This window comes from Heptranchias perlo, chromosome 5 (genome assembly GCF_035084215.1).
Source record: "Heptranchias perlo isolate sHepPer1 chromosome 5, sHepPer1.hap1, whole genome shotgun sequence".
Taxonomy (NCBI): domain Eukaryota; kingdom Metazoa; phylum Chordata; class Chondrichthyes; order Hexanchiformes; family Hexanchidae; genus Heptranchias; species Heptranchias perlo.
This window is the reverse complement of record NC_090329.1, coordinates 66,650,001-66,663,739: the sequence shown is the minus strand read 5'-3', so window position 1 is coordinate 66,663,739 and position 13,739 is coordinate 66,650,001. Positions and strand designations below refer to the sequence as shown.

The window sequence follows — 13,739 nt, the reverse complement described above, 5'->3', positions numbered from 1 at the left end:
CTAAAATTAGAGCCAGACCTTTCAGGAGTGAGATTAGAAAACACTTCTACACACAAAGGGTGGTAGAAGTTTGGAACTCTCTTCCGCAAACAGCAATTGATACTAGCTCAATTGCTAAATTTAAATCGGAGATAGATAGCTTTTTGGCAACCAATGGTATTAAGGGATATGGGCCAAAGGCAGGTATATGGAGTTAGATCATAGATCAGCCATGATCTTATCAAATGGCGGAGCAGGCACAAGGGGCTGAATGGCCTACTCCTGTTCCTATATTATGACAATGGTTCAACCAAATACACCAGTGACCCACCCCAACCACACAATCTCCTGGAAGAGGCGACAAAAAAAATCTGTGGCTAATTCAGGAAAACTCTGGGAAATTCCTCTCCAAATCCTTATGGCAATCAAGCAACTAACAACTTAGTCTCTAACTGGAAATGTTCTCTTCTTTCAGGAACTTGTCCCTTTTAAAAAGACTATAGCAAACCCACTGCATGTTTCAGTAGTCTGTTCCAGAGGGCAATGCTTCTTTGTGAAAAGAAATACTTCTCTCATCTAACCTAATTCTGCCTCCAGATTTTACATACATGCCCTCTGGTCCTTGGATCCCTATCCATCTCAAATAACTTATTCAGCCAGATTCCAAGCGCGCTCTTCATTTTGAAAATAAAATCTCATTCCTTCAATAAAATAGCCCCAACTCTTGCAGCCTACTCACAGCTAAAAGCCCTCTTGGTACCATTCTATCTGGCCTCCTCTGCACCTTCTCCAGGATCTCAATAGCTTTTGTGTGGCACCAAAATTTATACATTAGCTAAATTCTGGCAAGTTGCTAAAATATTGACTAAATTATATGTATTAACATTATGCAAACTTAACTGACTATAGGGAAGGCATGATTTTAGTATACACTACATTTTTGCTGGGTGACTTGGGTAGTAAGCAAAAAAACCACTTCAAAACCAACATTAAATTCACATACTCACTTATATCCTCATTTCGGAACCATTTCAAGAAGCAGTTTTAATTACAAGGCTAGCTGTGCTGTGGAATCCATTGCATCATTGATAAATTCCAGTACCACTATCAACAAACTGCACATGTAATTCTTTGCAAGTCACTCCTGGCAATTATTTATGGCAGCTAGACCTTTCCCAGTGGTTCAAAAATATCTAGATGACAACAACTTGCATTTCTATAGCGCACCCAAGGTAGAAAAAAATCCCATGGCTTTGGTCTTGCTCCAGTTTAGCTGGAGGAAATTGCAACTCATCCAATACTGGGCGTCTGACAACACAGGGGCAGTGGAGGGGTCAAGAGAGGTTGTGGAGCATTAAAGTTGGGTGTTCTCAGCATACATGCGAAAGCTGACCCCATGTTGGTGGATGATGTTGCCAAGGGGCACTAAGTAGATGAGGAAATGGTGGGGGCGCAAGGATAGATCTTTGGGGGACTCGAGGTAATGAAGCCATTACTAGACAGTCTGCCTACAATCAGATAGGTAAGAGTGGAACCAAGTCAGGTTAGTCCCAGTAAGCTGGATAACAGGAGGCATTAGAGGAGGATGGTGTAGTTGACCATGTCAAAGGCTGCAGAGAGGTTGAAGAAGACAAGCAGGAATAAAGCACCTCAGTCAAACAGGATATAATTTGTAACTTTGGTTAGGGCTGTTTGGTACTGTGGTAGGGGTGGAAAGATGGGTACAAATTTGGGAGGTGACAACACATTCAAGGATTTTGGACAGGAAACAGAAATCGGGGATGGTGCAGTAGTTTGCAAGGACAGAGAATCAAGAATGGGTTTTGTTGATGAGGGGAGGGTGATAATGGCAGTACGGAAAGGTACGAGGATAGTACCCAAGAGGAGGAAACCATTTATAATGTCAGCTAGCATGGTTCCAGGATGGGAAGTTGGACAGTTAGCAGTTTAGTGGCAATGGCTTCAAGGCAACAGAAATTGGGTCTCATGGGAGAGAGGAGCTCAGAGAGGGCACGAGAAAAGATGGGACAGAAACTAGAGAGAAAGGTGGTTTTAGGGCTAGGGCAGGGGAGGGATTTGGCTTGGTGGGAAAAAGGGGGAAGATAAACCAGCAATAAGATAACTGCATCAGTGTCCAGAAAAAAGTGGCAGCAGTATTCTTGTTTGTGGCCAGGCAAAACTGTCCCTGGAAGTGTGGTTTGAAGAAAGCACCTGGTTAAGACACAAGGCAAATGACTATAGAACTTGCAAATATAGTTTGCAAAAAAATCTGGTTACAAAGGTTAGTCCATTAAGTAAGTAGCTGTTAAATCACTGAAAAGCTTGTTTAGATCCAGTTAAGTGCAAGGTATGTGTACTTGCTAAGATAATGAGGTCATTATCAATGTGGGCAGGAAGCTCAACAGCCCCATCAGGCCTCAGATTAAAAACATGAAATGTAAAAAGGAAACCTGTGGCATTTACAAGATTAGAACCAGCATTATTAGCCTGCTGCAATTTATTTCACAAATTGAGTTACAGAAGCTCATCAAAAAGTACAGACTATCAAAATTATAAAATGGGGCCCACGGACTCAAGTTTCATTCACTATGTAGCAAGCATATCCTGTTAAGGCCAAGCTTTTTCCTATCTTGGAGACTAATGTCAATGAGTTAGACACTATGTTCAAATGATAACAATGCAGTTGTTGTACTAGTCCCTGAATTAATGACAAATCCAGTTTGGAGCAGGATAATGATGAATGACCCACAGAGGAATCTAAATGAAATTAAAATTCCTTTCCTTAATTAGTTCTAATGTATACTGCATACTTACAGACAGACGTGAGCCAGCACGTACTCTCGCTACAAATTCTTTTTCCTTTTCGGCAGCTTCCCTTTGGATTCTTTGGAAATTGGCCAGTGCTGTAGTGAATTCCCCAACTAAACGATCTTTCTGTAGCTTTCTTTGTCGCTAAGAAAAAAAAGTGTACTAAAAATTCAGGCTCATTTCAAAGTAGTATTAATGGTCATAAATGATATATCCATTTTGCAAATAAAATGTAGTTTACACACAAGCTTAGGCTTCCATGTTAAAATGAGTTTGGACTATTGCATCAAGCCAATGGTCACATCCACAAAATTATTAGAGAAAATGAACAAGACGACTTTTCCACCACCATTTAAATATAGGTATTAAAGTATGTAAATGTAATACCATTTATAAAAGGAGTTTTACTTACAAATATTGAAATTAAGTGAATAAAATTACAATATTTGTAATCAGTGCTAATTAATGTTAGGTGAGGATTATAATTTTGGGACTGTTGGGTTTATTTTCTAACTAATGGCTACTAATCCACAGAAGGAATGTTCTCAATAAGCATCAAGACACAGTTTGATATATCCATAGGATTAGAAGACTCAAGTACAGTTATTCAGTGCAGAAGAAACCCTTACCTGTTCAATAGCAGGTGATAATAATCCAAATTCCTTTATGCACGTCTCAGTTTCTTTAGCAAGATGGTTGACTAACTGCTGCTGCTGCCGACTAGGATTAGAAGGAAACATTTAACACAAAATATCAATGGAGCAACGATCAGCAGCAATCCTGGACAGCAAATAGTTTTTGGCAGTCCTACAAAAATTGGTTAGAAAAACAAAAATGATCCGTACTGCATAGCAACTTTCACTTTTCTTGCATATTTAGATCTATAACTGCACTGTTTATTCAAGTTCATACACAGTCATTTTTAATTTGTTCTCTGGATGTGGGCAATGCTGGCAAGACTACATTTATTGCTCATCCTTCCCCTTGAACTATTGCAAGTTCGTGTGCTGCTTGTGCATATGACATTAGCTATGGAATTCTAGGATTTTGACCCAGCAATGAAGAAATAGTAGCTTGTGTCCAAATCAGGATGGCATGTGCCTTGGGGGTGATGCTGTTCCCGATATTGTTGCTCTTGACCTTCTAGCACCAAGAAGGACATGGGGCTGGGAGGTAGCGTCGAAGTAACCTTTGAGTTGCTGCAGTTCATCCTGTAGATAGTACATACTGCAACCACAGAACATAGGTGATGATGGGGTTAGATATTAAATCTAGTAGCAGAGGTGCCAATCAAGCAAATTGCTCTATCCAGGATGGTGTTGACCTTGATCTTTGAAGATCAGTGGGGAGGCTGCTGGGTTTTGTCACTGGAGATGGTCATTGGCTAGCACAAGTGTTACTCGTCAGCCCAAGCCTCCATGTTGTCTCCAAGTCCTGTTGTAGCTTGGCATAAGCTGCTTCATTATTAGAGGAGTTGTTAACTGAGCCAAACACTGTGGAATCAGTGAACAACCCCACTCCTGACCTTATGACAGAATGAATGTCATTGATGAAGCAGTTGATTGAGCCGAAGACCCTATCCTGAAGAACTCCTGCAGGAAAGTGTTAGGGATGCAATGATTGATCTCCAACCACCATCTTCCAGTGCATCAGGTACAACTTCAGCCACCAAAGGGATTTACTCATTGACCTCAGTTTTACTAGGGCTAGTTGGTGACAAACTCAGTTGAATGCTGCCTTGATGGAGAGGGCAGGTACTCCAACCTCTCCTCTGGCATTTAGCTCCTGCAACCGTGTCTATGTAAGACTAGGTAAACCAGGTAGAATAGTTAGCATTATGTAAGGGTTAGATTATAATAGTTATATGGGTTAAATATAATTAAATCAGTCTCTGGACACAGATGCAGAGACTAGCAGTTAAGTGTAGGATGATGAGTGCTACATTTTAATTGCTGGACTAGCACCAGCACGTCTGAGAAACCAGAAGGGAACGTGAAAGGAAAATGGGGCTCGCTAATAAATATTGGAGAGATAAGCAAGTGAAAGCTATCTGGGCAAATGCAGTGACTCATGGATGGAGAATGTCCGGAAGTCAACAAACTGATAGTAACATTAATCAGCATGCGTGTGTAGGGGGAAGGGGTCCTTACGTCCACTGTAGCCATACATACTTACATATTAACCTTGCACTAGCCTTGCATAATCAGCCATGTAAAAGTACTGCACATTTTAGGAACTCTACCTAATCTGGTATACATGATGTGGAGATGCCGGTGATGGACTGGGGTTGACAATTGTAAACAATTTTACAACACCAAGTTATAGTCCAGCAATTTTATTTTAAATTCACAAGCTTTCGGAGATTTCCTCCTTCCTCAGGCAAATGTTTCAAGAGCTCCTTGAAGCCTACGCATTTATACATATAGAACAATACATGGTGTTTACAGACTGCCCCTGCAACTGCCCGTTGCCAAGGCAATCACCGTGTTCAGACAGAGAGGTGTCACCTGCAGAACCCCCGAATACACATTCAACAAAAAAACAAACAGGGAAAAAAAAGAGAAAAAAAAACAGAGAGAGGCTTATAGGGCTAGTGTGAGCAGTCTGGAGCACACAGCTTATGAACCCCAATGAGTTCTCTGTTAGGGAGTTATATTGGTACTGGGTAATGGGTTGTATTAGTGTTTATCAATATAAATTATTATGCAGACATCTCTATCTCAAGTCCATGTGCCTATATTGTAATGGGCGAATAGTGAGTATCCTAAAATCCAACCGTCTGGATCAAGGGTGTGATGAGGTCCAGACAACAACTCTGTCAGTGAGCACGCTATTAGCGGTTAAGTGTCACTGGGTGGCACTACGGATGACTTCCATTACTTTGCTGACAACAGAGAGAAGGTTGATCGGGTTATAATTGACCAGCTTAGACTTGTCCTGCTTTCTGTAGATGGGACACGGTCTGGAAATTTTCTACATTGTCTGATAGACACTAGAATCATGGCTGCACTGGAATAGCTCAGTGCGAGGACTGCCTGATTCTGTGCGTATCTTCAGCACTACGGCCAAGAATGTTATCAGGGCCCATAGCCTTTTCTGTGTCCAGTGTACTCAGCAACTTCTTAATGTCACGTGGAGTAAACCGAATTTACTGGATACCAGCAGCAATGACAGTGGGGACCTTGGGAGAATGCCAAGTAGGATCATCCACTTGGCACTTTTGGCTGAAGGTGCTGTTAACACTTTAGCCTTTCCTCTTGCAATCACGTTAGGCTCACGTGTGTTAGGCCATGGTTTAGCATGGGAATGCAAGTGGAGCCTCCTCCTATTAGATATCTGATTGTCCACCACCATTCTTGACTGATATGATAGGGCTAGGGAGCTTTGCTCTAGTTGATTGTGGGACCACATAATATCTATAACCTGCTACTTTTTGTGTTTAGCATGCAGGTAGCCCGGTGTTGTATGGTACCTCAATCTAGTGTATGGCAGGTGCTGCTCCTGGCACACCCTTCCACACTCCCCAGTGAACCAAAGTTGATGGAAGGTGAAGTGAGGGAAGTTAACAGATTGTGGTGGTCTCTATTCTGCTGCTGAAGGCATACAATGCCTCTTGGAAGCCTAGTTTTGGGCTGCTAGATCTATTCTTAGTCTGTCTCACTACAGAACGTCCTCACTGTGAAGATGAGATTGTCTTCATTAGTCCTGAACGGTGGTTAGTTCTACCTAAGCTATCATGGACAAACATGTCTGCATCAGGTAGGTCAGCAAAGACGAGGTTGATCAGGTTATTCCCTTATGTTGGTTCCCTCACTACTTAATGCAGGTCCAGTCTGGCAGCTGTGTCCTTCAGGGCCTGACCAGCTTGATCAGTGATGATATACTGAGCCACTGGAGTGCATTTTGTAGCCTTGCTTCCTTTAGTGCTCCATCCCAGCAATGTTCAACATGAAAGAGTACTGATTCATCAGTTGAGGGGGGCAGCAGGTACCAATCAGCACGAGATTTCCCTGGCGTTGTTTCACTTCAAGCCATGAGACTTCATGGGTTCCGAAGTCAATGTTGAGAATGCCTAGGGCCAGGCCCACCCATTCAGAAATACTGGAAATATTTAAAAGTATTCAAAATATTAGAAGGAATTATAGTCGGGAACCCATCAAGGGATTAAGAATGTTTAAAGGATAAAGCTAAACAATTTGCAAGAGTCATCTGAACTACAATGTTAATTAGATTACAATCTTCAATTCCCTTCCAGATTTTATTAATGAAAGTGAATTGTGTTCTAGGAGGATAAACTAAAGACATTATATATGTCAGGAATGATACTGAAGTGTGCTCTATAATATCATGGCTTATATTAGAAAAAAGAGCAAATTGGGATAAAACTGGGATATGGGAGGGGGAGGGGGGGGAAGTAGGGTGTGGAGGAAGCTCTCAATAACTTTACAGGAGCATAACTGTAAAGTCACTAACAATTAGAAAGTCATTTTTAAAAAAATCCACTTTTTAAAAAAAGTTAAAACTGCTATGTACAAACTAAACCAAGTTTAATTGTTTTGGTTGTTGTCACCCTGTATTATATCTCAGAATTTTACAGCACAGCACACTGAGCCATCATGCCTGTGCTGGCTGGCTTTCAAAGAGCTATCCACTTAATCCCATTCTCCCACCCTTTTCAACTTTTCTTTTTTCAAATATGTGTCTACTTCTCTTATAAAAGCTGTCATGGATTCTGCTTCCAGTTTCCGGGAAGTCATTCCATGTCCTAATAATTTTTTTTTCTAAGCTCTTCCCTCCATTAGTTTGGTTATATTAAATTTATGCTCGAGTTACCAACTCACCAACCAATGGAAATAGCTTTTTCCAATTTAGCTGATTAAAACCCTTCAATTTTGAACACCTCTTTCTGATCTCGCAATCTTCGTTGTTCTAATGAAGGAATCTAGACTTTATACTTATGTTATACTCACAGCTGTTGTCGAAGTTCTACATTATCTTGAGGTTTTCCAAGCTGGTTTAAAATCCTTTGGATTTCTGCAGCTGAAGTGAAAAGTTATCAAATATTGAATTAATATTAGACAAAATAAATAACTTTCAGCAAGTCAAAGCCATGAAGGCACAACTACTGTTTAACATAAGGCAGAAAGAATAGATTTGCATGTGCACACAAGCAACACGGAAATTAAACATTATATATTTTCAATAATTTAAAAATCACAACATGCTGTTGAGGTCATACAGACAAATAACAGATTTAAGATACAGGAAAAGCCAGAGACTTAAGGAATAAGATGGAAAAATATTACATATAATCACGTTCTCAGAACACAATATATGAAAAACTTTAGAAACACTGTACATGTGCATTACATATTTAAGAGTATATTGCTGATGAATATAGTATCATTACTGGAATGCTACGGTCAGAGTTAATTTGCTAACTTTTATCAACAAAGAGTGAAGAATAGTTACAATATAGAATGATTTATGTCAGCTGGGTGACTAACTTGCATAAACTCATCACCATACTTCAAATCAAACTAGAGAGAAATGCTGAGCTCCTGCTTCCCCAATTGTGTTCATACTCTTCCTGTAAAGATACATCCCTCTTACCCAGCAAACCTAGGTGCAAATTAGCAAGAACCATGGTTGAGGGTTCATCAAGTATGTATAAGGATTCTGCTGAGGTTTAATCAGAAAAGCACAACACAAAGGCAAGTTTCTTGTTACTGCTCCAGCTCGGACCACCACAGCCATTAGGGCAATGGTTTGCAGGCCTAGTGAGAGTGGCAGGTCTACACCTCCAAGTCTCATTAAAAAGCTAAGCTGGCTAATCAAATAGTGACAGTCACCCTGAAAGTACTGTAGATCTGCCTGGCTCAGGTATCAGATTACCAATTCCACCAGAGAAGTTCAACATAGTTCTGATCATCTACCATGAGGCATGTCATCTCAATTCTAGAGATCATGCTTACCTCCTCTCCTGAAAAAGGAGGATAATCACTGGTTGCTTGTTTGATACTAAGAAAATCGGTATTATCACTTGCTAGGGGGACAGTAGACAACAGGAACTTCTGAGCAGCACTAGCCATAAAAAGTGACATGGACAAACCATATTCCATCAAACAGTGGTTTCTCCAGTAACAACTCCTTGCTTCTTTATAACCTATAGAAGGCAGGCAATAGTCCCTATATATGAGCACTTGTTCACATACCTGGGCTCCAGGTAACATCTTCCAGTACCCATTGCCCTGAGTTTCTTCATGTATTTAATGAACATCTGCTTTCAGTGTAGCAGAAGGACCTATTCAAGATAGCTTGCAACATGTCAGTCACCTTGATGTTCCAGACATTCAATCTTACACATCAGGCTGGTCACTAGGGGCTAATCCAGTTTTGTCCAATACATTAGCCACTAGCCACATGTGGCTAATTGGGAATCCAGTGGTGGACAATTGCAATTCTGATTAATAAATTTTGAAAAATGAGCAATGGACACTCATGCATCTTAATACTCAATTTGCATAGTTTATGCATGTGTATTTTAATCTTTTTTGTGCCTTTGTGAAATGGCAAGACAAAAAGCAGAGCAATTTTTGATCATTGAGTGCTTGATGAGTCACAAACGATGGATCATTTGCTCCGCTGCCAACTCTTGTCTGAGTCCTATAATGCTACTGACCTTGCCAAATACAATGATAATGCCAAGGCATGTGTAACCATGTGAAGGGGAAGAGTGTGAAGATACAATATGATGACCTCTGAAAGGTTAACAGTTTCAGGTAGAAATCCTATCTTTTCTCTTTTTGGGTACTGATAGATCAGCAGTACATTTCCAGAATTTTCTTTTTCTCTGCAGCATTTGTAATCGTAATTGCAATTGCAAAGATTATATCATTACTGCCCTCTGGTGGTATGTACTGAAAATATAATGAATGTCCTCTGATGCTGAATTGCTGTGAATTGTAGGCTTAAACTTTCCACTAGTGCAACCAATACCTACAGTGTTAATAAAGCTTTTAGTGCTTTTCTAAAAACGTTATTTGTTCTTGGGACGTCGGCAGCAATAGCCATCCATACTTGGCCTGAGGACATTGAGTCAATTACACAGTGTGGGACTGGGGTCACATGTAGACCAGACCAGGTTGAAATCCCTTCCCTGAAGAACATTAATGAGCCAGTTGGGTGGTAGTGGTAGTTTTTTTTTAAAAAAACAATCTGGCAGCTTTTATGGTCATTTTCTTTTCTGATGCCAGTCCACAAATTACCAAATTTATTGAATTTATTTTTATAATTTGCCATGGTGGGATTATGAACTCAACCTCTGGGTTGCGAGTCCAGTACCATAAGCAGTAGGTTACCATACCCTTAAGTAAAAGTTGTTGTACATGGTATGTATATAAGAAATAAGACATTGTACAAGTTACTGAAACTAACCAGGTACAAACATGAACTAACTGGAGGTGATCTTGCATTTCTCGCTATAGTGTGCTCAGTCAGATCGTCAACCCAATTTAAGTTATATTGCCACATTTGCATTGATGTGGACCCAAAACCATTTCACACTGGCTCAAATTTCACCCTTACACTGCAAGGATGGCCAATAAGACATAGAACCTCAGGGAAAGAGGGGCAGAAAAACATCCTAGTCCAATCTTATGCACCCTTTATCGACTGGTTATAATAAGCATTGGCAGAGACCTAGAGGCTGAACCTTTCAGTCATAGAAGTGTATGTAGCTCAGAAGGATCCCAAAAAAAGTTTTAAAAATTAAGCCAACAATTGTGCTATACTGAGCTCTGAGGCACTGTTATGCAGTTTAAGCTCTATGAAGAGATTTGCCTAATCTGGTGTGAAACCAAAAGGGGAGAAATTACAAGTTTTACATTCATTAATGGAAATAATTAATCCAGTCATCAGGGATCAATGGTTCCCTTTAAACAAATATATTCATATAGTACAGTGTTAGCCACTAGCCAGATGTGGATAATTGCATTTCTGATTAATAAAAAAGTGCTCAACACAGTCATTGGGCCAGTGATCTTGATACTCATTCACACAGTATATGCATGTGTATTTTAACCTTTGTGTATTTGTTGGTAAAATGGTATGGCGAAAAGCAGAGCATGGAGTGTTTTTTGATCATTGGGAGTGCTTTACTTCCTTGATTACTGAATGGTGGCAGATGTTTGTTAAGTAAATATAGACGAAATACATTTACTTATATAGCGTGAATATATGCACGGCATTTTCTACTAAAGTTTTAGCCATGCATTAATTTGTCACCATAGCCAAAATACTTCCTTACATTTGAATGGCTCGAATCCTATCCCTAAACCTCTCGGCATCTCTACTCTTTCGAGACCCTCCTTAAAAATCACCTCTTTGACCAAGCTTTTGGTCATCCCTTCTAATATCACCTTCTTTGGGTCAGCGTCCATTTTTCTCTGATTGTGAAATGTCTCGGAACATTAAAGGTTCTATATTAATAGAAGTTGTTGCTGTTGAGCTGCTTTTGAATCGGCAGCGTTTTAATTCAGAATCCGTGTTTGGCATTTAAGCTGCTAAATACAGTTCTTTTATCCCAGCGACAAAATTGTAGGCCTATGAACAAATGAATTTTTTTGGCTGCCTCCTGAGTCCAACTCCCCCTCAGTTTGATATATCATCCATGAATTTATCTACCGTGCAGACTGCAAATCCAAGACAAACCAAGAACATAAGTGTTCAGTACACAACCTACTAGAGGGAAGAGTTGTTCCTCATCCATTCCCTTCATTATTTTAAACCCCTTGATCATGAGATCTGGTTCTAGAGTTGCTGCAGCCAATATATAGAAATAACACGGAAAACAGGCCATTCAGCCCAACCAGTCCATTTTGGCTTTACCCTTTACGCAAGCAAATAGTCCTCACCAATATTTACCAACCCTGTTCTCATATCCCTTCATCTCCTTTTCCTCCATCCACCCAATATAATCTTGAATGTTGACAGTGTTGAGGCAGAAAGTAACACAAAGTGAATTCCACATTCAACTAACTCTGTGTAAAGACATTACTCCCACCATCTGTTCTAATTCTCTTGCATTTAATCTTGTATCTACAACCCTTCATTCTTGAACCCCATAACAACTAGAAACAGTAAGCTTCTATCAACCCCGTCCCATATTTTGCCCTGTAATCTGTATTCTTTTAATGAAAAACATTTTTAAGTCTTTCTTCATATTTGTATTTCCTCATACTAGGCATCATTCCAGTGAATCTGCTTTGTACCCTCTATGAAGCCTCAATATCCTTCCCATAGTGTGGAGCCCAATATTGCACACAATATTCTAACAGTGGGGTCTTAAGGTTTAATATCTAAACGATAATTTAGTTCCCTCTACCTTCATTAGTGAAAAAAAATCAGCGTATTGGTTTAACAATGACAAAAATGTTGGGGCTGCTACTCATGCAGGGAAAGTGACTTTTACTGACATGCTGCGTTATTGCTTGGGAATAAAATGCTGGCTTGTCATCAGATACTCAGATTTGCAGGTAAAACAACAAATAAAAATCAGAGTAGGGCAGCATCAGTGGAATCAGCTATGCTACAAATAGAACTTAATTGACCTTAAGCTTAAGAGCAAAAATCAAATCATGAGCTCCTGTGGTCTAGAAAAAAAATTCAATTTCTACCTGAAACAGCAATAGCCATGACTTAGGTTTTTTTATATTGACTTAAGCGCCTAGGTTAGTGGGTAGTAGGGTAAAACTCCAGCGGAGGAATTAGCCCCAGCTTTTTGGACCATATCCAAATAAACATTCCTAATGCAGTCCCAACTCTGTCTAAAATCTTGCCTCAGTTTGTTAAAGCTTATCTTCTGCAGCTTTGAAGGGATTGAGACATCTGAAGGATTTAAAAGTAAAATTAGAAATGGGGATTAAACAGATAGATGTGTCTGGTTATTGCTATTTTTAAATGCTTCAAATTATCTAAGATGTGGAAATGCCGTTGATGGACTGGGGTGGACAAATGTAAGGAGTCTTACAACACCAGGTTATAGTCCAACAGCTTTATTTGAAATCACAAGCTTTCAGAGCTTTCCTCCTTAGTCATGGCTCACCTGACGAAGGAGGAAAGCTCCGAAAGCTTGTGATTTCAAATAAAGCTGTTGGACTATAACCTGGTGTTGTAAGACTCCTTACATTGTCTAGCTCTTAAAAGAACATTACTTTGCATGCATGATGTGAATGGGGAAGTAGTGTTTCCTTGCACTCACATAGTTAGGCAGGGAAGTCACTGCAGAGTCAGAAAGCTGAAGTCAGGAGATATATTTTGTAATTTATAATTTGATACTGGCCAAGTACTGCTGGAGACTTCCTAACATGAAATGTTTGTTTCTGCTAGGGTATAATGGTAGATTTGTTTTTGGAAGTAAATAAGTTTACTAGAACAGAAAATAATTTGTTACTTACAATTTTGTGCAATCTTCTGGATGTTGACAGTTATACATTGGGAAAGCTGGTTTGCATCTGGAGATGGACCTATTCCACTCGAGTAATTTTCGTTCATTCTTCCTTGAGACATGGCTTGTTGGAAGTTTAAATAAAGTCTGCAGTGAAAGAAATGGAGTTGACCAGCATCAGAATTCAAGTAACCTTCCTGTGAGGATTATTTCCGGCACCTAGAAAACAAGTTGAAAAATACTTAAAATTTAATACCTACTGCTTTCTAAATAGTGAAATTATGAATATTCCAATGCCACTTGAGTCCAAGTAAAACACCACATTCAGTCCTCCCTCCAGTTTTATACTTTATTCAGTTCTCATTACAAAACATGTTTCACGACATATTATTGGGGGGGGGGGGGGGGGGGAAGGTAGCATAGGACAGTGCATTTAAAAAGTTAATATCCTGTGCAATTAATCTTCAATAATTCACCTACATGCAAGGCCTTATTTTGGATCTGA

The 13,739-nt window shown here is 39.8% G+C and overlaps 1 protein-coding gene across 4 annotated transcripts in view; it reads right to left on the bottom strand.

Annotated features, from left to right (window-relative positions):
- Positions 1–13,739, bottom strand: part of LOC137321823 (syntaxin-7-like) — a 60,247-nt gene that overhangs the window by 25,329 nt on the left and 21,179 nt on the right. For 2 of the 4 annotated variants that reach the window (XM_067984527.1, XM_067984526.1), the window contains 4 exons: positions 13,245–13,453; positions 7,758–7,827; positions 3,417–3,507; positions 2,794–2,931 (listed from right to left, as the gene is read on the bottom strand). In XM_067984527.1, coding sequence (XP_067840628.1) covers positions 2,794–2,931; positions 3,417–3,507; positions 7,758–7,827; positions 13,245–13,356 — 411 coding nt within the window. In that variant the 5' untranslated portion in view covers positions 13,357–13,453. The remainder of the gene's footprint in view (positions 1–2,793; positions 2,932–3,416; positions 3,508–7,757; positions 7,828–13,244; positions 13,454–13,739) is intronic. The other 2 variants (XM_067984529.1, XM_067984528.1) reach the window with 1 other exon arrangement.